Raw genomic sequence first — 23,873 nt, 5'->3', positions numbered from 1 at the left:
TACTGTAATAAAGACCAGAGGAGCCAACTTTAAAAACAAAACAATTTAAATGCAGCATTAAGAAGGCAGGGCAACATTTACATAGCTTTTATACCAGACTAACAAACTGGTGTTTAGTTTTGACTTAAAAACATTTTTTCTTGTTAATGCTGGTATCTTCATTATTGTTTGGTGGAGAGGCTCCTTACCATCACCCTAATCTTTACTCTCTCATATTTTCTGTCAATCATGTAAGAACTTAGGATGGACTGCTCTAAGACGTTCATAGTATTTGATTCAAAAGAAACAATTGGTAAAACTAATTTTAACTGTACTTTAAATCTTAATCTGTTGGGTTTATGAATGATTTTTGCGCTTGTGTAAATCAAAGGCAGACCCTAGGGAAAGAAATATTGGAAAATGAAGATTAATTTTGTGATGCAATAAATAAAATAAAGATTTTAGAAATATCAGGCTACAATAATTAATTTTATACTCAAAGTATTTCACTTTTTGAGGATAAGATAGTCAGATACTAAAGAAATAACTCTTCAATTTATCTGCAAAATCAAATCTTGAATCACTAAACTGACTCACTTGGCACAAATATGAATTCATCCGTCAATATTTGCTCATTTTAACAATGGAGGAGCTTCTAAACTGTGCAATCACATGGCCACAAAGTGCAACATTTAGATGTAAAACTACTGCACATCCAAATAAATATATTAATTTATAGACAGCTAATATATGGTTGTTATGTTACGCAGGGGTAAAATCTCAACACGCTGCAGAGTTTCTACATGTCTTACTTATCTGTAAATAATTCTGCTAGATTAGAAAGTGTCTTTTTCTGAAACTGCAAAGTTAAAGTTTTGAATATGGACAAGTTGCCTGAATTCATCTTAGGAAGCATAAAGAGCAAAGTTGTCAAACTAGTTTTTATTTTGGGTCACATCAAGATCAAAAATGTCTTTATAGGGCCGTTTGTGGTGGAATGTGTTGATAAAACGACTTCTTAAAAGACAGTTAAAATATTAATAAATATCTGTTTCTGCATTCAATGAGAAGTTTTTGAAATTATTTAATAATATTTAACATATTTTCACCTTTGTCTAATTTGGCATAATGCAGATAAAACTGTTGATTTGACTGATAAAATCATATTTAAAAGCACAACTGTTATCGTAAAGATTTTGTTTCTTCAGTCTAAAGGGCCACGTGAAATTTTATGGCGGGCCATTTCTGGCCCACGGGCCTTGAGTTTGACAACATGTGATATAGAGGATGATACAAGGTGTTAGTAAATTTAGAAATTGACACAAATTGAGTTTTAAAATGTACATTTTTCTCCAGGGAACCAATAAATGACCTTTCCCCCCAAACTTGTAGACATAATGTGACATCCTGTTAATTATTTTTTATGCATAAATTTGGGATAAAGGACAATAGATGAAATATAACATTTACCTGTTAAGTTTTTAAATGTTTTTGCATTATGAGTTGTAGTATTTTTTAAATCATACAAACTTCTTCCCAAGTTTGAAAAACTATGTGCTAATCAATCAAATCAGATGGTTTTTTTGTTTTGTTTTGTTTGTTACATTCAAATCCTTCAAATCCTGAACATATACACTATTTTTTAAACAAAAGGATGAAGATATTTTTTTGTTTTAAATCAAACTTTGATATGAACATCTAAATGAATCTCCCGAGGTTCTGATCTCGGTGCCGTTGCCTCAACCAGAGGTTATAAATATCCCCATCTGGTCACCACTTATAAGATTTCTGAAGGCACAAGCGTTTTGCACATGTGACCGGTAATTGTGTAAACCCTAACCTGTGATACTTGAAAGCTTAAAAGTCAAACGTAACTAAGAGTAACTGCACACTTAAGACCTTGTATCTGAGTAAAGTACTTTGTTGTTGTGCAGCTGATTTTATCCTCCACTTGTTTATGAGGTGAGACGTGTTGGTTTGAAGGCCAGAAAGTTAAATTCTGCTAAGGGACTCAAACCGATCTGGACCGGCTTTGGAACAATTTACAATTTAACCGATAACATCGGTGAGACAATTTGCAGACATTGTATTTGATTACATTTTAATTAACATTTCTCTTAGCTAGAAGACTTTGGGGTAAATTAGTTAAATCTGATAGGGGTGGGCATTTGTTGTATCGTTTATCATGATAAATTTCTAATCATGATGAGAATTTTTATTTCCAAATTTCAATTAATGATGTTTAAAAACCTCTAAAATTCCCTGTTTTGTTGGGATTGTTATTTTTATCCACTGTTCAATGAGAGGATCAATATGTATCAATATATTGGAAAATATGATTAAATGCAGTTACTGTGTGTAGCTTAGTGATACAAATCACACTTTTATATGTGGCTGGTATCCTAAAGAAGTGCATTAGAAATGGAGGTATTTATCAAGAGCAGAATAAAACATTTATAGGAGGTTTAAGTTGAAAATGAAAGTCCACCTGCTAGCTTGAAAATGCAATTTAAGTCAACAAAAAAATTGTTTTGGTTTTAACTCAGAAATTTAAGTTCATCAAGTTGATTTAACAAGAGACAAGTTGTCTAAACATTGTTTTTTAACTTCATTAATCTTGAATTGTGAGTTTTAACTAAAAATCTGCCCTCATCCAGTTAAAGAGCCACATTTCTCTATTATTTTACTCACAATATCAAGTTAAAATAAATACTTATTTTACTTTAGAATAATTTAAATTCTTGTTTCAAACTGCAGGAACAAAATTTCTGATCTGATAATGAATTTTATTAAACATCCCAATGAATTCAGCTCAGAAACATTTAGTGTGAACAGGACATTATCCTCAAGCTTTGCTAACTGAGAATTGCATTAAAATGAACATTTGCCTTAATAAAACACAAGAGTCAGATCAATGTAACGCACTTCCATCTCAGGAGACAAAACCATGCCGCTAAGCATTCTGGGAAATAGTTCCCACTCCTGTCTTTTTCTTCTTTCAATTTTTTAAGTGCTAACCTAAAAACTCTAGTTTATTCAACTCTTGGAGGTTTGACTAAATTAATAAAAAGTTAACACAACTTACTGCTGTACGTTTCTCTTTCACAAACTCACATTTAGGTTCAAAATCTAAAACTGGATAAATTTATTTGACTTAAAGAGTAAAAGATAATAGACAACTAAATGCGGCTCAAATATTTTACAGTGCATGTTTTTGGGGGCTATTATTACTGTGCCTTGTAATCACAGCCGTACGATTACCTAAAAATGAATAAAAGTTTTTAACGGCACTTTTATTGTCATCACAAAAATATCAGAGAATATTGTGATAAAACTTTAAGTTCACATCTCCAATGTCTAAACGCTTGATTTCTGTATGCCATCATTTTACTCAAATTCAAAATTATTCAAATTAATTAATTAGGTTATCTCTGTGTAAATCTAAATGATTCAATATTCTGTCACTTTGCTGCCGACACACCTGAATTCCTCCAACGTTCAGGTAAAGTCTGTAAATCAGCCACGAATTGAGAACCAGGGTGGAGCCAATCAATAGCAAGGAAAATTGATGCTGCTGGTTTGCATATAAGCTAGCCAATAGCATGTCAAGTACCGTTGCACAGGAATCTCAGCTTTAAATATTTAATATATGTATAATCTGTAAGTAGTTAAATCTGCAAACACTGAACTGTGAAAAGGCTCAGGTACATTTTATCGCCTGTAAGAGACTGTGGTGAAAATCTGTTGGTTGTTTATCTGTGCCAAAAACTGAATCAACAGGTTTGTGCTGCTTCTCTGAGTTACAAATGGCTCCACTGCTGATACAAGGTTCAGTAGGTTAGCTGACCAGCAAGTTAGCATTAGCATCTTCGCTGATCTGTTTAAAAATGGAAGCAAACTTGCAACAACAGGAGTCTTTTCCCACCAACAAGACTTATGACTGTTCTTACCTTTTACTAAATGAATATATTCATTGATAAAAATCCAACAATAAAAATCCAGAAATCCAAACATATCAGTGTTATGTTTTAGTGAATAGAGAGAACAATTGTTGACTTAACATCTTGAGCTAAACCTGGGGAATGTAACTTATTAAAAATGTTTTTGTTGTTTTTACATATTTGTTAAAACTGACAAGTTCAGAAGGTTAGCTTTAGCATCTTTGCTGATCTATTTAAAAATGGAAGCAAAGTTGCACCAACATGTGTCTTTTCCCACCAACAAGACTTATGACAGTTCTTACCTTTTACTACGTTACTGTATTCATTAATAATGCAGCAGATCCAAACATATTAATGTTATATTTTACTGAATAGAGAGAACAATTGTTGCCTTAACATCCTAAGCTAAACCTGGGGTGTGTAACTTTATTAAAAAATGTTTTTTATATATTTGTTAAAACTGTCAACATGTCGTGACCTTATGGTACATGAGAGGTAATTTTTTTAATTACCTGCCTTCTCCCAGTGCTTGCTGCAGAAATACACAGGTCTGTCAGGAACAACCAATCAGAGCAATCAGAGGAGGAGGGTCATAGCGCTGTCAATCATGCACTGTAAATTTGTAATCCCCCTCCTTCCAAAACTATAACCTAACCTGAATTAACTTTGTGCTCTACTGGGCCAGCAGTGACGGTATGGAAGCCAGTTTTTCTCAAGGCTTAGCAGAATGATTCCTCCGGTTCCCAGGGAATCTGCATTCTTCTCTGAGCCGCGTAGATCTCTCCTTAGGAACATCTGGGAGCCTCCCTTCCACTGAGGAAACAACGCTCAGCATCAGGCTTTACCCTGAGCAGCGGAAAACAAAAATCCAGCATGAAACACGTCGGCAGACATAAATTCATTGTCACCTGTTGACAGCCAAACCTAATGGGATATTTGCTTTGTATTTACTTCATATAAGGTGTGATACATGGAGAGCCATTGCAGCAAACAGCAATCAACTTTAAGTGTTCAGAGGGAGCTTTTTTGTTTTAGAGCACTCCATTTAAAAGCATTCCCTTCCCCTATTTAGTGTTTTGTCATTAACCCTTCCCCAGGTTACTAATTTATAGTGTTTCTTTTATTTGGCTTCACTTGACCCTCCCTGTCCCATTCCATAAAAACTAAGAGGGTGCCCTGTTGCTTTACAACCAGTTAAATTACACTTTGATGTTTTCTCTCTGTGTTCAGCAGTGATTAAATTGCTGACCCTAGTAAACATCTGACCCCGGCTAACTGAAGCGGTCTGCAGCTTGTCACAGAACAGGGACAAGCTGGCGAAGTTCAGCGCGTTCGCATACATGCATGTGTGTAAACGGCATGTTGACGAGCGCTGCAAAGAGAACCGCTGTCAAAAAAAACACATTCCTTCGAATGCCAAAAAAATTCAAAGCCAATGTAGAGGAATTTTGGCTTCCCAAAGAAAGCCCTGTCTGATGGCTGTGTTTTCCAGAAGAGACAGCTCAGCATGCGGGGGAAAACTTGAAAATGCTTGTGGCAAATGCCTCTGTGTGGTTAGCGCAACAGAGACGAGATGATAACAGGGAAAATATGTTGATTAGTGCAGAGTTTTGTGGAGATAAATGTCAGGACTTTATACATGCAAAACTTGCTAAAGGTGTCATTTAATTTTTGTTGAAGCTCAAGATCTGTTAAAGTTGAACAGCTTGACTTTCCCACTGCAGGTAGACTGTCTGAATAACATTATAATCTCCATCTTACGCGTTTGAAAGGTGCCTGCTTGGATGCCAGATTTTCATCCCTAGGATATTGTTTATTTCTGAGCAAAGCTCCTAACTCAGTGGAACACTTTCACACTTCCTGAATCTGTATTTTTAGTAGCATTATTTTCTAATAAGATGGGATTTCAGTGGTGAGTCTGAATAGTCTATGTCTTGTTATCTGATAATGGCATTCTAACTTTTTTTTTTTTTTTTACATGACCAGCATTTTACACAAATTTATTGAAGTAATGTGACAGAAAATGTGCTTTTTGTTAAATGTATTACACATGTCTGGTTTTTCAATTTGGTCAGATTTACATTCAGCATACTTTTCTCCGTCTAATTCATATTTAAATGAGGTTGTCAGCGTTGATCCGAAGTGGTACAAAAGGCTTAACGTTTGATGTCTTTGTTCTGACTAAATCTGAACAGGATGTACTGGCTAAAATGGGACGTTTCTAGCATATTTTAGGGATCATATAAAGAGAAGAACTGGCTGTCTTGAAGAAGCCATAAAAAAGATGTCGATAAACGTCTTGTGTTTGGAAGGTTGTATTTAAGGGTTAGTTCAGGATTTTTAAAGGAAGGTTCTGTTAAAACAGGCAGTGTCTGATAAGCAAACAGTCTACCTCCTGGGATCGTCATTAAGTAAAAGATTTGTCTAAGCCTGCAGGATGAAGCTAATGCATAATCCAAGAGAGGTCGAGAAAAAAAAATATTTCTCTTGCCTTAATAAAACACTATAGTGGTTTATTTAAAAATCTATTTTATGATCTTTTATACGGTCATCATGTTTACATAATTTGATGATTATTGACACAGGAAATGAGGGTAGATGATGATGCACCACCTGTAATCATCTAACAATGGAGAAGTTCAGGGTTGTTTCCCATGTTGTTGTTTTTCTTTTTTTTTTTGCAACAATACACCCAATGGAAATGATTGTGTCATTAGCAGTCCCCTGAGGATATTAGATGGTAACACTTCATTTAAAGGGGGCACAGTGTGCAAAATTCACATTTTGCAAGTTTTTGTACTTCTAAAACAGACCAAGCATTTTGTGACCATTCTAGGCTCTTGTTCTATGAAAGCCTTGACTGGACACACAGAAAGTGAACTGCTCCCAAATTTAAGGCCTTAATGCTGGAAGGCAACAGCGAATGAACTGGTAGCATGAAATCGAAACTGGAATGCAGTCGTTTTTTTATTTAAATAAGCTAAAACATGACTTTATGAACTATTCCTACAATCTGTAAAACCTTTATCTCATGTTCTACTCCATTAAAGTAAATTTGCTAATGGTTACAGGCTAATGGCAGCTTGGCAGCCATTAGGCAACAACCATTAGCTGGCTACTTGCTGGTTAGCAGCAAGTAACCATTAGCTTGCTGCTAATGATTACCATTAGCAACAGGGTGTAAAACTTAAGCATGAGGATGTAGAAAAAAGACATTTCCTGATTCTCTGCTTCCTCTGATATGCAGCTGTTTTACAGGTAAGTACATACCAGCTTTAAGTAAATAACTTTCCACTATTGCCTTACGAATTCCTGTGCATTGACCTTGTAGCATGCAGTTTGATCTCCGACTAAAACAGCCTGCCGCGATATTTAGAATTCGAACATTATTTTTGCTTCTTTGAGAAAGCATATATAATTCACATATGCTCTACTGCGACTTACTTACGTAGGTGCTACATAGCTGATGAACAGTGGCCCTATAAATGTTGCTTAACTTCTTGCCTTTCTATGCAGATTCTCAGTCTGCACTGAGGAAGATCAACTCACTTTTAAATGTTAATCTGTTTAACTGACACCAGAATAAGCATTGGATTTATTCAGCTGTTAAACATAAAATAAGACAATACACTACGATTACATTAAAGGAAACCTTATCTGTCCTCACATAGTACAAAATGGTGAATTCTACACATTTGATCCCAATTATGGTGTACTATTCAGGGAGAGACAGCAAAAGAAACGCAAGTTTCTGAAAGCCATAAAAGGACTTGATATTCCACAAAATGCTCTTTAATTTTCCTCTTTTATCCTCATGCGACACGATTTTCAGTGTCTCAGCAAACACAGCAACATTTTAATGGTAAAATATTGTCTTATTTGTTATGTTTATTGCATTTCGAGTTTAAAGGGTGACCTTTTATGCTTCCTTGCACAGATTAGGATAGGTCTATGGGCTACACAAAACATATTCATTACATTTTCTTGCACAAAGAGATTTCAGTCTGCTCAGTTCTGCCCATTTTGATCTCCTTTCAGAATTAGCTGTTTTATGGCCTCTGCTGGTCACGCCCCACAACTCAACGTTTACATTCACAAATGAAAATGGCTGCAAGCAGATACGCAATTATACAACCGTACATCTTTGAACAGCATTAGTGGAGCCTCCTGCACAACCAACAAAAATGCAGCAAGTTTCTGAATAGCTAGCCAAAAATAACATACTTGTACAGTGGATACAGCGGATAAACCAGTTGATCAAACTCCTGGAGCTCAGTTTGGGTTGCTAGGTAACGGGAAGTGCCTCTGTAACACTCCAGAGGTTTTTGAAACGGGTCATTTTCCAGAGACCAAAAAATATTAACTTATTGCCTAAAACTAACTGTGTGGTTTTTTTAAAGCATTTTGGTTGATTTTTAGAAGCAGAAGAAACCAAAATGCAAGTATAATTTAATAATTTATAATTTAGCATAATACGTCCCCTTGAAAGCAAGCTGCTGTTCATAGTGTTTTTTTTATATACATATATAAACATTGAACTATTTCTTTATGAGAAAAGTAAATATAAATTTATTCCAAAATGGAGATAAAACGAAATGAGAATCCTAAATATTTCCGGACACCTTCCTGCTCCCGTGCTCAGTGCACCCATGTGCCCCTTCAGCCTGACAGGATATGGGCCTTGCTCACGGGGAATAGCTGTATTTTCCCCTCACGGACACGAATGCCAGGCAGGAACTTGGACTTGACCTGTCTTTCTTCACAAACATGGCAGCTATGCTTCCTCCTCGAGGGGGGAGAAACAAAAATATTGCACAGTGCATGAGGAGAAGAGGCCAAATTCAAGGGGTTGGTGATGTCAGAACATCTGCTTGCGGGAAGACCATAAAAAGGTCTGACAGGTAGATCGTGATGATCTGAGGTCATGAACTCCAGCTGGGAGAGCTGTGCTGTTCCATTAGCGTCTCAGCTGGGACAGGTTGGAGACAGAGTCCGGGGGAGGGCTGCTGCAGCTTTCGGCCAATAGATATTGACATTTCATTGAAGGAGGCTCTCGCCAAAGCAGAGCTAATCTGTGAAAACAAACATGGATGTTGCTGACAGCCTCCGCCTAGCTTCATCAGTCCAAAGATATTTAGTCATCAACAAGAAAAAAAAAAAAAAAAAAAGATTCACAACTGCCAGAAATTATAATTTTGCTTCCCTCGACAGCTGGTAAGGAGTAGTTTCATTGTTCCAAACTGAAATACAAAGTGACAAACTAAAATACATGCACACGGGCAAATAAAATTGGATGCATAAGAGCCACAGATGTGTTTCTATGATGAGAAGTTAAACGCCCAGTGCATTTAGGATGAGGTGCTCCCTTTCCCCATCGCAGGAAAGGCAAACAGAGGCTGACCGAGCTCAGTGTTCTCGCTGGTCTGCAACCAGAGCCCCTTGGCTTATTTATTCACATGGCTGTTTGTTTATTGAAGCAGAAGGCACAGCTTTCTTCATCTCCTCAGAAAGACACAGAAAAAGGCGGCGACGGGAACAGAGCGAGTTCTGTCCCAAAATGGACGCTCGAGAAATCGAAGGCGACAAACACAATGTTGTTTACATCTGACAGGGTAAGACTGGTTGTGGTAGTAGTTAGAGCGATTCTCCCCCCTCCACGTCGGCACTCTGCACCAAACAGATCTCAAGATGGAGCAGATTTCACGTAGCTCGGATTTCACGTAACATGATGGAGAGGTGATAGGGAGGGGACTTTGTAGGTCATGTCACAGGTCACTACCAATGTGTTGTGACAAACCATTCAAACAAGAAAAAAAGAAGGCACTTCTTCTCAGCAATTGAGATTTATACTACATTTCTTTAGGTCTCTAAATAAAACATGAGTGAGACAATGCACATGGTTCCCACAGGATTTCCGTTCATATCTAACCTTTTCCAGAATCAGTTTTAAATTTTTTATTGCGAGGGATAACTATTTAATCAAGGATAAATATGTTTATGTAAGTAGGTTTTATTATTTTCCCACAAGTCCTGAAACTACAAGGTGTCTCAGATTTGGAACTGTGTTAAAGGGAAGGGGACAGTTTCATAAAAGATTTTTGGGCATTTGGATGAGTAAAAACTCTATAATATTGAAAAATGTGGTCAATATCATCCAATATTAAAGAATCCATAATAGCGTAATTGTATAAAGATGAAATAAAAAGCATCAGACATCATAGAAATAAACAGATCTTCATTTTTCAAATGTGTCTGTTGAATTTGTGAGTCAAAAATAAAAAAATATCAGAGAAAATGTGGACAAAAATGTGGACAAAAACTCAAAATAAAAGTCATCTCTTAAGCACAAATCATTTTAAGCAGCCATTTATTTTTCCAAGAAATTAAAAATTTTATCTTCCAGACAAAATGTTCATTTTTCCAACATGTTAGCTAGAAACATAATTTTGTTTATTTGCAGGAAAGTAGTAGCTAGAAACATAATTATGTTTCTAGCTTGTTAGCTAGAAACATGATTATGTTTCTAGCTAACAAGCTAAGTCGATAGCTGCTATACAATAACCTGATGTTTTTAAAATCTGTATCTGTTCATATTTCTAGTAGGACCAAAAAAATACAACAGTCCAAACTCATGTGACGTATTCTGACTTATGCCCTTTAGCATCTGCCAAGTGTCGACTCTCCTTCTTTTGCAGACGTTTTTAGAAAACTCAACTGTTCCAGTGGAGACTATTCAATTTGCAGTCCAGATTTTATTCCCAAATATCTAAAGGTCACATTTTTGCAACTTCCCTTTAAATGTTGGTAATAGCCTCATAAATTTCTCTTCCCCATCCTGTCCCTACACATACAGGAAAAGACCACAGCGGCCTGACAGAGTCTGAGCTTCCGCCAAGTGTTGATCCTCCTGGGATGGAGGGCAGCTACCTGAACCTGAAGGAGCCCGTTGTGAAGGGGCCAAGCGAGCGTTCAGGGTCCGACCTATCCAGCCCGCTGGAGAAAAGCGAGGCGGAGAGCAACAAAGGCAAAAAGAGACGCAACCGCACGACATTCACCAGCTACCAGCTGGAAGAGCTGGAGAAAGTTTTCCAGAAGACGCACTACCCAGACGTTTACGCTCGCGAGCAACTGGCGCTGAGGACGGACCTGACAGAGGCTCGGGTTCAGGTGAGAGTAAAAAAGAAATATTCCCCACGTAATTTCAGTCTCCCTGGACTGAAGTCACCATTCTGTGTTTCCAAAATGCCTTGGTAACACTCGGTACAGACCATATTTTCCCAGAACTTGGCACCTTGCAGAACTTATAACAGACTTTACCATAAATTTGTATGACTACCTCATAGAAATTTGGCAGGTACTTTGCAAATATTTGCAAGGATATTTCCAGAAACTGATGAGGTATTTTCCAGAAGCGTATCAGGTACTTCATCGAACCTACTAACTTCTTTTTCTGCAGCTTTTCAGAATTAAGTAGGTATTTTAGTTTATCATGATTAAGACAATCAGGAAAGTCTTTGAAAGTTCCAGGAAATTATGTACGTTTCGTTAAGTTTCAAAAATTACTATCCTAGTTACTGGAAAAGTACCAGTATTACCTGTGAGTTGTGTTATTTATTGTTACCAACATTTTTACTGCAGTGCTACAGTCTTGCAAAATCATGAGATTTTTAAACTTTTTGTGGGCGACGTTTGTTTTCAGATGGAAAAAAATATGCAAAAAATGTTTTAATGGTATCAACTGTACCAATGTTGTAAGCATGTTGAGTAATTCTTGAAATAAAATGGAAATTAAGTATTATACCTTTCACTTAAAATAAATACTTTTTAAAAGTGTAGGAACCATTTATCACATATATAATTTATCTTCCAGTGGAATACACAAAAAGAGACAAATTTAGGAATTTAACAACATTCTCAAAAAGAACATGCCATTCATGTTAGACAAGGAAATAGATAGTTAGCTAAATTTTTCCGAGAAATAATCAAAACATTTAAACCTTTTGGAAATGTGGAAAATAAGCCCGGACAATGATATCTGTTGGATTTTAAAGGGTAAAAGTCTTTTTAAAATCTGTTACCAAACTTCAGCTTAAAATCTTCTTAGCAACAGTTTATCTGAAAGTAAACATGTTTTCTTCCCAGGGGTGCCAATAAGTATGTAGGATCTTGACCCATCTCTGACTTTCAAACTTGTGAAAAAACTGTGGTTTACATAAAAATCATGTTTTCAAACCCAACCAGATTGTTTTGTTGTCAAAGCCTGATCAGCTTTAAACTACGGACATGGGGGATTTTTTTTCTTTTGCGTTACCTCACAAAACTTTTGCGTTCCTTCACAATAATGTACTGATCAGTTCATGCAGCATAACTGAATACTGAAAGTCTTTCTTCCTGTGGCCACGGTACTTTCTGCTACATTAGGAGGTTTTCATAAGGTTTTTCCATGCACCTCATTTCTGAAGTTTTATATATTTTTCTTTAGGAGAGAACTGCACCACAAACCTATGTGCAAAATTCAAAAATAAAACAGCCCAAACATGGGCTCTTTCTGTCTTAGAAGGGATGGAAACAGAAACTTTCCATTAGGAGGAAACTATTTGGACTATTTCAGTTTTGATCGTGTCTTTTTGTCTGAGTGGTTAATAAAGAGCCGTTTTCATGTGCAGTTCCATCGCAACCTTACACAAACATGCAGTGAATAAATCCATTTTCAATCAGGTTTTTGCACCAAAAAATTAAGAATATATAGACATGTTTTCACATTGTGTATATATTTGCAATTTTAAATTGACATTTGTGGTTGTCTACAAAATAGACCAGGATGTATTTGCTTATTGCGAGGGAACATAAAACGTATTGTGAGGGAATGCAAAAGAAACTTTTCCCTATGTCCCCTAGGGGCCTCCGTATTAAATAGATTAAGCTAAGAGAGAACACCTTGAGGCAACCTTTCTAAAATCTTACAGGACTCTGGAGCCTCAGATGACCAAAACAAGCACCAGACCAGCAAACTTTAAATATGCGCCTGTTTGCTAATTGAAAATGTCAGGATGGTTTCATGTAACAGAAAAGAACAAACTAACCACTATGTTTAGGTTATATATATATCTGGACAAAAGGGCTGCTGTATTACCAGGTCAGCTCGGTTTTGGCATGTAGATTTTATATTACATGAAACAGTTTTATCCTTTTTGACGCTAAGTTTAAATATGACTGTTTGTCATAGCAGGAACAATAATAGGTGGTCATAGAAGGAGGACCACACTGTAAAAACACAAAATTTTATTTTTGTCAAGTATTTTTGTAGTTTCTAATGCAAATATCTTAGTATACTGAAATAAAGCAAAAACTAACTTACAAGTAACTTTTCAGAAAGATATGGGAGCTTGTTTTAAGTCAATACTTTTTTAATATTGATGAAAAAGTTCTAGTTCTGCTGGTAGATTATTTCATTTATAACAAGACATTCTCCTCATGTTATAAGTGAAATAATCTGCCAGTAAAACTAGCACTTTAAAAAAAAATCAATATTAATAATTGACTCTAATTAAGCTCCCATATCTTGCTAAAAATGTACTTACTTATTTCCTAAGACATTTGCACCAGAATCTAGACCAAAAATACTTGGTAAAATTTTGTGTATTTGCAGTGCAAGTCTTAAAATTGGTTGATGGTTTTGCTCCTGTCCAGAGAAGATTGTCCCTTGAATGCTGAAGCGTCTCTTGCTGCATAGTTGTTGTTTGAATGCTGATAATCACTCCTGATCTGATAGAAAACGCTGAGAGACTCAACTCTGGCACGTTGACAGAGATTGTTTTGATCAGCAGAACAGCGAGGCCTATTGTTTTAAATCTCTCTTTCCCCCTGCCAGTTTTAGATCAGAGCATCGGGTGGGTGGGACCGGGGGAAGACTCTGCTCATTGCACTTACACGGTGCAGACTTCACATGAAGGTCAGAGGCCAAGGGTTTCTCTGCAGCAACTACCACGTTCAAACCACTTCACCGCTCCACTCTGGAGGCACGCAAGGAAAACACATGGAAAGTCATCAAAGCCGTTTGGCATGGATATAAAAGACACTCTCAGATGCCAGTTTCAATTTCCACACACAGCCTGAGACACAGTCAGGGACGGAGGAACCTGGCCTGGTCCTCGCGGTGGTACAGTAAAATAAGCACATTTTCGTAGCGTTCACACAGGCCTGTCCGTTCCCCAGATGAATATGATTAAGTTTTTCATCTTATGCAGCAGAGTTGCTGTGAGGTTTGACCCAAACTTCTAAAAAAAAAAAAATTAAAGAAAGTCAGGCCCCAGAAATGCATGCAATCAAGACTAAAATGCCACAATTTTCACTGAAGGTCCACAGAGACAAAGTCCAGGGATGTTGAATCGTTGAGGACTGTGGGGCACTCGGAGCGCGCCAAGCAACTGGAGAATCTGTTTCATCTCCAGCAGAACTGCAATTGAAACGAACACTACAGATGTTCGGAGCCTAAACGCCACCATTAGAGTCCTTCGGTTTCATCCTCAGTTTGGTGATGAATGTCTTCATAAAGTCCTGCTGCAGCTCTCTGTAATCACTCATGTGACTTTTTGCTGCCACCAGTTTGGTACAATTGGCTCAGAGCCTCGGTCTTGGACTTCACCCCTGCTGCCCATGTTTTAATGGAACAAGGGGGCCGAATGTGTGTGTGCACGTGTGTGTGTGTGTGTGTGTGAGAGTAAGTGAGCGAGGCACTCTATCAATTCCAGTGGACCTGGATGACAGAGATGAGGTGAGACGGCTGGACTTCAAAGCTGTTTTTATAGCTCGAGACTCTGCCCTCCATTTCTCCGTCTTCCTCTCTCGCTCTCGTTCCCTGCCTGCTGGCTCTGGAGCATAAATAAAGCTCCATAATGGCTCTGTAAGCTGCATTTTGCTGTCAGCGTCTTTAGCAATTACTGTATCACCGCCAAGCACTTTGAGCTCCAAGAATACCGAGCCACCTTCCTTGCAGATGTCTGCTAAATAATACAAACAAAAGTAGTAAGTGTTTGCAGTCGGTAGGTTTCATCCTCGTGGGCATGTTGTTTAGGACAGAGGTACTGAAGTGTTGTACGTTTAAACAACTGCATGAGGTAAAGGGCGGGGATTTGGGAGTTGTTGAGTTATAAGCAGCGAAAATCTTACCTTAGTAGAAAACTCTGAACTCAAAACTGTCAGCAGTTTTGGGAAAATGCTATTCCAATAGCCTTTAAGCTGTTGTTAAATTTACTCATTGATAAGGGTATAGCATCACAATGTGAAACATTTTAATCAGATAGAATCATATTTTTACTCTGAATGGAAACTCTCAAAATGTTGTCAAGCTATAGCAAAAGATTATTTGTCTCTGAACAGATTTTAAATATTTTTGATTTTATTACACTGAAATGTTTCAAATCACCAAAACATATCTTAGTGTTAGACAAAGATAACCTAAACAAATACAAAATGCTGTTTTTAGTTATGATTTTAATTATTAAAAGGGGAAAAACCTTCTAAGCCAACCTGGATCATTGTGGAAAAAGTAATTCCCCCCCTGTCTTAAAATTAATTAAGCATGAGCTACCAAATGTGTAAGAAGCTAACTTCTGTTTCACTGTTTACAGTAAAATGTCTGACATAAAATTGGTGAAAAATCTCAGAATCAACGATTTAAAAATAAACTAAAAGCAAAGACACTAACTATCAACCTAAAAAAGGTTAAAGTCATTTTAAAGCATTGGGACTCTAGAAAAACCACATTGACGACTCCTCCAGGAGTTCACTGATGAACCCAGATCCACGTCTGAAGCACTGTAGGACTCACTAACCAGAGTCCATGGTTCACCAATAAAAGCCCACGGTTCAGCAATAAGAAAGAAATGGGGAAAAAATTGCATCCTGGAGAGAGTTTCAAGGTGAAAACCTCTGCTGGCACAAAATGAACAAAATGGTGCATCTGATGTTTGTCAAGAAACATCCTGATGATGCCATTCTGTGGATAAGACAAACCTGGAAGGTCTCGATCTTGTTATATTAGTTGTAAAACTAAACAAAAACGTTCAGAAAAATGCCTCATACCTAAAGTCAAACGTGGTTTTTGTCGTGTTACGGTCTGGAGCCGCTGAGCTTCTTCAAGATCTGGCAACTAACTGCAGTTGTTGGAACAATCCTGAAAAGGAAAATGTACGGCAATCAGTTTGTGACTTTAATCTCAAGTACATTTGGGTTCTGCAGCAGGTCAATAATGCAAAGCACACCAGCAAGTCCAACTATATACTGTATATATATATATATATATATATATATATAAAGAAATCTATAAGATCACATCAGTGTGTTGCATCATGTTATTGTACAGAAATAAATCTTTCAAAAATCAGTTTCAGTTTGTAGGATTTACTGTTTTCCTTGAAACTCAGCAAGCTGTATAAAAAATAATTAAAGGATTTTTACACATTTCCTAAACTAAATATATTTCAGATCAGCCAAGTATATTTGCTCTTAAACAAGGGAATAAAAGAAAAACAACTGTAATCAGGGATTTATTTGAGTTATTGTTTATCAAAATAGGAACTCATGTTTTAAGTTGAAATAGACACCCAAACCAAACAATCTCAATGACACATTAATTGTTCATTCAGAGTTAAGGTTTATAATTAAAGAAGCAAGATTAAAAATGAAAATGTTTAAAAAATAGCTTTAAGTGTAAGTTAACAAGAGTTAATCGATCTTCCAGAGATTTAACGTTAATATGCAAAGAGAAATTCAATTTGTTAGTATTCAACACCAGAACCAAGACAACTGAACATGGGAAAGAAAGACACTTGCTGTGGTCTGAAATCCAACCTGCTGCAAACCCGACGTTCAAAGAAAATATCATTCACCAAAAAAATGGTATAATATTTTTGAGACTGGTATTGCTTTAAGATTGTAAAGGTTTGCTTAGCTTTAGACCAACTAATCTGGATTTATTCCCAATGAAAACACCAAGGTAATTATCTTCTGCAGGTATTATATTAACTACTATAACTTTTCAATAAAACCTTCCCTAAAAATGTGTAAACTTTCCCCTTCAACGGTGACATGATCAGACTAAAGGATCATAAATCTAGGAGACAATGACAAGCAAAGGAAACAATGACTGATTTCACTCTAAAGTTCAAAAAATAGTTTCTAAAAGCGTTCTTAGAAAGTCCAGCTTTAAAATATTTGTTGCCAACAGTGTTTAAGAGTCGGTAGGAAGGGGACTTTGCTTTGTGTGTGTATGTGCAGACGAGAGCGCCCCAGTCTGCAGCTCTCGTCTGCACGCTTCCCAGAGGTCGAGAAGGTTAGGCGTGGAGAAGCCGAGGGCTTAGGCGTCAGGAAATTAAACATGAAATGAAAACAAGCCCCAGTTTGAACATTCTCCCATCTCACTTTCCAATATCCCCACTTCCCTTGGTCGACTTAAAAGGGAGGTGGGAGGAAAGCGACATTTGGAGAGAGGGACGAGGTCAGTGTTACGGGGGCCGGGGTGTTGAGGGACAGAAGAGGATGAGCTTCAGCAGAGGAGGGGGAGCGCTGCAAAGAGATTAGGATGAAAAAAGGAGCGGCTTTATCTTGATTTGTTACAATTAAGATGACGGCTCAATAAACTAAGAATGGTTTATCTCTTGAGAGGAAAGTAGAGCATTTCAAATCTTGACATTTGAGATATTAATCTTTGAAAGGCATCATGTTTTCTCAGTGCAAATGAAATGCAGCCTGCATGTTCTGACCCAAGGGATGCTCAATGCAACATTAACACTTAAGGTTAAAAAAACATTGTTGATATGGAACTTGGCTAAGAAAAGAGAGCAATAAATTTGATAAATATGTACCTTTTCTCAGTTTTTCTCCTACATCTCTGAATATAAATCCACTGTGAGCTGCCGTCATGTGTGAGCGCTCATATGGAAACCTGTGACATAATAAGCTCATGTAATTCAAGTTTCACCAAAAGGAAGACATGGAAAACAATAACAGACTCCAAACCTACAGAGGGAACATAAAGGCAGAGACCCTTTCAAACAAATTACATAATACAAAGAGCAACAACCCTTAGAATTCAAAAATACTTTATTAATCCCAAATGAAAATTAAGTGTTGTTACCATTAATTATTAATTACTCATTCATTTAGATTCTTCAATGAGTTATTGAAGATGGTGATGAAAGTAGTGCACTGAATCTGAAGATGTTTTGCCTTCCCAAGACAAGAGGATGGTCAGGGTTGTTCACGATCCTATGAAGAATGGACAACCCTGACCATCCTCTTCATGAGACCGAAAATTGTTTCTCCAAGTTGTTTTTGACAGTTTATTCATGGTTTCTACTTGTTAGCATCGAGCCTATTTGTCTGTGAACGTAACACATCTGGTTGGGGCTCATAGACGGCGGTATTTACAAAAACCTAATTTCGAAGCTAGGTTTAAACTAGTTAGTTTCTAAGCTAGCTAGGCTTCTAGCTAGCTTAGAAACCGACCCATACCTCCTCTCTCCTGAAGTGTTGATTAAATTACCGACTTTCCCTGAATTCACACCACAGGATTTAAGTCACTATATCATAAACAGCGTTTCCCTTTACACCGGAGAGGCATTAAAAACGTACAAAACGAGAGATGCTAACCAGTTTTTCCATGCTAGGCTACATGACGGTGCGCCATTGTCTCCATGGTTACCAACGGTTAGACGCCTACCGTCTCCATAAAAATATTTGATATCTTTCTAATCATACTTACTTGTAAAGAAAATAAACAATCTTCTTACCTTGTAAAAAGTGTTTGCTGCAAATCCGTGATTACATTATGAATAACAGCTGATCAGTCATTATGATTAACAGCTGCTATCCGTCACTGCCGTAACTTTCCTTATTAAAAATTATAAAATTAAGTGGCAAGTTTGGTTTGCATCCTTGACTTTTTTTCCTGCAGCCTGACTTTTTAGTAACCAGAGAAGAAATCAGCTTCCCTGTTGCAGTCGACTAATCTTACCAGCTGAACTGAGAAATGTTATAATTCAATGCCATTCATATCTGTCACAAATATAAAAACGCGTTATATCAGCCATATGTGGTCTTATCTGTTTAAACTCCCTAAAGAAAAAGATATTTTGCACATGTTGGGGTTCCTCTGGTTAATGTAGTTTCAACTCATCAGAAACCCCTTTGCACACTGCAAAAAACTAAATTTTACCAAGTAATTTTGGTCTAGTTTCTTGTGCAAATATCTTAGTAAACTTGGAATAAGTTAAATTAACATTTCAGCAAGATACAGAGACTTGTAAGTGAATAATTCCTCAATATTGACTAAAAAAATGTACTGGTTCCATTAGCAGATAAATTAACTTATGGAAAAAATGTATTGTTATAAGTGTCTTGCTAAAATAGTTACTTGTAAGTTAGTTTAGTCTTATTTCAAAAATAGCAAGATATTTGCACCAGAAACTAGACCAAAAATACTTGGTAGTATTTTGTGTTTTTGCACACATTTTGATTTGCAAATCAAAATGTGGTTCTCCAACAGTTCACATCCTGCAAATTCACAGCTCAGCTTTGCCTCTTAACCCTAATGTGCATTTCTTTACTAAGAGAAATGATGACAGTGAGAAAAACATGGGTGGCTGGGTGGGGAGTGGTGGCATATAAAGGGAATAACTGAGGGAAAATTGCATGTCAGGGACTCTGAAAACCACAAGCTGATTGGGCTGGGAATCAACCCACAATACGAGTTCAAGCCCCCGCGCCGGAGCGAGATTACTCTCTCTCTCTTTCTCTCTTTCGAGTCTTTGAAGATGTTTCCACTTTTCTCTCGGGACGATTCGATTCAGACAACCAACAAATAGATGCAAACAAACATGTGGAGACTCGTACTGCCTTCTCTTCAATTCAGCTCGAGTTCAATGAAATGGAAAAAAAATCTCATGATGTTTATCAAATGAAGCTTCAAAAATAACTGTGTACATCTTTTTTTTACTATTTATTATAGATCAGTGTTTCCCCCAGTGTATAATAAGCCTGGCGAGCGACCAGGCTTTACTTTTGCCCCCACCAGGCTTAGCATTGCTTGTTTATTTAAGTTTTTTTTTATGTTTGCATTTTGTAGGACTTTATAGTTGGTGTTCAGATATTAATCTTCCAATAACACATACTTATAAAGGGATATTTTCAAATTTTCTGTCAACTTTAAACATTTTTTAACTCAAAAACACAATGGGCCGCTGGATAAATGACAGTCGAGCTCCCCAACCACCAGGCTAAGCAACCCTATTCTAAGTGCAACTTAGACAAAAATCCACCTAACATACATGTTGTTTGACTGTGGGACGAAGCTGTAGCACTCAGAGAATCAATGCAAAGATGGAGAAAACCTGCACTCCAGGTCAATATTGAATTCAAGAACATTCTTGCACTAACAGCACTAACAAATGCTTCACTATGCAAACCCCAAATGCGATGAAATAAAATTGTGCTTCCTTTTTAGAGAGGGCATCCAGGAAGTACGGGTTTTCTTTATAAGTTAGAAGAATAACCGACAGTTCGATCAGCACTACTCTGCACTCAGTCTCCATGGTAACAGCTGTTGTACTGATCAATGGGAGTTGGTAGCTCCTGTCTCTTCACTGCATCACAGTTTAAATCAGAAATTCATGACATCATCAACATATTAACTCTTTACAACTACGTCACTTAATCATTCAAGGCGCCATGATGGACCTCGAAGGTGAAGGATGCTAGTATTAAATAGAACGACTTAAATTGTTTTCCAAAGTTGTTTTTGACAGTTTATTCATGGTTTCTACTTGTTAGCGTCGAGCTAATTTGTCTGTGAACGTAACACACCTGGTTGGGGCTCATAGACGGCGGTATTTACAAGGGTTGGAAACCGCTAGCATAGAAACCGACCCATATCTCCTCCCTCCTGACTTGTTGATCAAAATACTAACTTTGCCTGAACGTTCATATACTTTATAAGTATATGAACGTTAATCTTACCTTGTAAAAAGTGTTCGCTGCAAATCCGCGGTTACACCGACGGCTGTCATTATGATTAATGGCTGATATCCATCGCCACCATAACTTTTCTCATTAAAAGTTATACAATAAAATGACACGTTTGGTTTCTACCCTTGTCTGTCTGTGCAGCCGACCGTGCAGCACCCTATGAGCATTTTTAAAGTGAAATCAAATAAACAAAACTTATAATAGGCTACCAGATGTCTGTTTTTTGACGTCCAACATGGCGGAGTTCTAGAGAATGTGACGTCACGTGCGAAGGGTCAATGCTCCCATCAGCCACTTTACTAGCTAAACAGGTCAAATGCTTTTCAACCAAATCAGCAACTCAATGCATTAAGGGTCTTAACTTGCATAGGTTGAAGCCTTTGTTAAAAAAAGAAAAGAAGCTTTTCTTAAGTTTGTGGATAATGGTCCAAAGTTTCCCATGAGCAGCCATTGTGTAGATGACATTTCTTGGTAAAGTCACAGATGAGAGGAGAATGAGCAGACTCAGATATATTTATATATAAATATCTATATTAAAGGGATGCCCATCTGAACCAGAAAATGTTAGTGCTGTCCTCAAACTTCAAAATGTGCTGCTTTTCAAGGACCTGTTGCACAGCAAAACTCCATTCTGATAACCAAACCCATCTGTTCTCTGAATGGACTGTTAAATTTGTGATATGAAGTGACAGTAACCAATCAGCTGAGATGAAGAAACTCCCCGCCATAATTCATACGTGCAAATTTAAACTGTAACCCAAATAACAGAACTTGAGTGAAGAGTTTTATATGTTGTCTTTTGTAAACAGACTTTTCCATAAGACCATTTCTAGCTTGTTTTTATACACATAAATTCTTATCTATGGGTGCACAAAGCAAACATTTTACTTTACAAGTTGGCAAAGTGTTTCTACAACCACACATTCTGATTTACAATCACAAAATTTTTTACATAAATACATTCCTTTCCACAGATGCACAAAGCAGAATTTCTCAGGCTTTTTATTTTGCAACTCTTCACTGCTTGATTTACACGCTCAAAATAAATAGCACTGGATTTTAAGCCAACAGTACAACCACAGACACATTCTTCAATTTATCTCTATAACATAAATGTTATATTCACACTTTTTAGCACGCACCGTTAACTGACCCCAGTATTTATTTATTAGGCACATTTCTGACAGACTCAGTCACAGTAGCTGTGTTTTCATTAACCATAGAACTGTGCAAATTGAAATTATGAAATAAAATTTGCTTAATGGAAACCAAGCACCATTTAAAAATCTTTTTATAAAAAAATCTTTGCGCTAAGATGGGGTGGTTTCTCAGTTGAATTGAAGTACATGTATTTTGCAAAACTGCAATGGAAACACTTTTTTTTTACATCACATAATCAACAACTGGATGTTACTACTGCTGGAAACAAGGAAGAAGACAACAGGAAGTAGGAGGATGATGGTTTGTTTGTTTTCTTTTTGGACAATAAGAAGCGCTGTCCTCCAGGGCATCGCACAGTTCATAAAAAATTGACATTTGAACGTGTTGAATCCATAGCTCTTCTGTAAAATCACTGACTTTGTTGTTCCCCAAAAAGTCGCATAAGTAGCCACTCCCAGGTGTAAAAGGCTTTTAGCCCCAATGCATAAAAAAAAGACACCGACGTCTCATCTCATGGCCAATGGATGATGAGCGCTAGTGCCATGGCTGAATTATAGATGTATCTCATGTAAATGTTTACGTCCTTTCTGCCATAAAAAGTAGCAAATGCTTAGAGAATCCTCACCTGGGGCGGTAAGCCATGTCATACTGCAGGAACACAAAATCTTATCACGTATTTTTGGTCCAGTTTCTGCAAATATATTAGTACATTTCAAATAAGACAAAACTAACTTGTCTTCAGAAAAGTTGCCTTCTGAAGCAACTTTTCAGAAATGTATAAAAGCTTTTTTTTAAAGTCAATACTTCCTTACTATTGATTTTAAAAAGTACTTGTTCCATTAGCAAATTATTTCACTTGTAAGTGAAATAATTTGCAAGTTACTGATATAAAACTTTTTAAAATCTACTGATCCAGAAGACAAGATCAAACATACCTAGAGCAGAATAACTTAAATCCAAAGATAATTAGCTAATGTATCCTAATGGAACTAGTACTTTTTCATCCATATTAAGGAATTATTGACCTCAAATAAGGTCCGAAATCTTAATGAAATGTTAGTTGTAAGTTAGTTTTGTGGAGTGAGAAATTTGCACTTGAAACTAGACCAAAATGTATTGGTAAGATTTTGTGTTTTTGCAGTGAACACATCAAACTGAAACATTTAAGAGTCTTTCTGAGGAATTACCTCAACCTGTCGATATTTTTATATATATTTTGGAGCACAACAAATTTTTCCTAAACGCTGTAGTTATGCTTGAATACAAGGCATTTGTCAGCGTGTTGCTGAAAGCAACCTTTTTAAAATCTATTGATCCAGAAGACAAGATCAAACCTGCCTAAACACTTAAACCCAGAGATTATTAGTTAATGTATCTCTGGGCCAACTTTTGACCATGTTGGTCAAAAGTTCAGTACTTGTTTCATGGGCTGTACCAAGGGATTCCCTGTGCTGACATGTGGGAGAGAGCACACCTTTCTGAGAGTGATTTATGAACAGCTGCAGCCCCAGATGTGGATCTGTCGACGCTGGCAGCATGAAGGGAGGCAGACGGCTTTGTATCAAAGGGAGGAGCTGAAACGCGCTGCACCGGGGGAGACTCACCATTTTCACATCAATAGTCCAGTGTGGACAGAACTTTAAAGACATGTCAAGACCCAAAAAGACTTTCATGTGTAGCGCAATTTATTTTCTTTACCATGTTCAATACACTCAGGTTTTTTTAATACTCTGACTAGATGAACAAAATAGCCCAGTTTTTAACAAT

At 37.0% G+C, this 23,873-nt stretch overlaps 1 protein-coding gene across 1 annotated transcript in view; it reads left to right on the top strand.

Moving 5' to 3' along the window:
* Nucleotides 1-23,873, top strand: part of alx4 (ALX homeobox 4) — a 33,089-nt gene that overhangs the window by 5,947 nt on the left and 3,269 nt on the right. The window contains exon 2 of the mRNA XM_005795828.2: nt 10,774-11,087. Within this exon, the coding sequence (XP_005795885.1) occupies nt 10,774-11,087 (314 nt within the window). The remainder of the gene's footprint in view (nt 1-10,773; nt 11,088-23,873) is intronic.

This window comes from Xiphophorus maculatus, chromosome 2 (genome assembly GCF_002775205.1).
Source record: "Xiphophorus maculatus strain JP 163 A chromosome 2, X_maculatus-5.0-male, whole genome shotgun sequence".
NCBI classification, from domain to species: Eukaryota; Metazoa; Chordata; class Actinopteri; order Cyprinodontiformes; family Poeciliidae; genus Xiphophorus; species Xiphophorus maculatus.
Note: the sequence above shows the minus strand (reverse complement) of the source record. Positions and strands in the feature narration are given on the sequence as shown.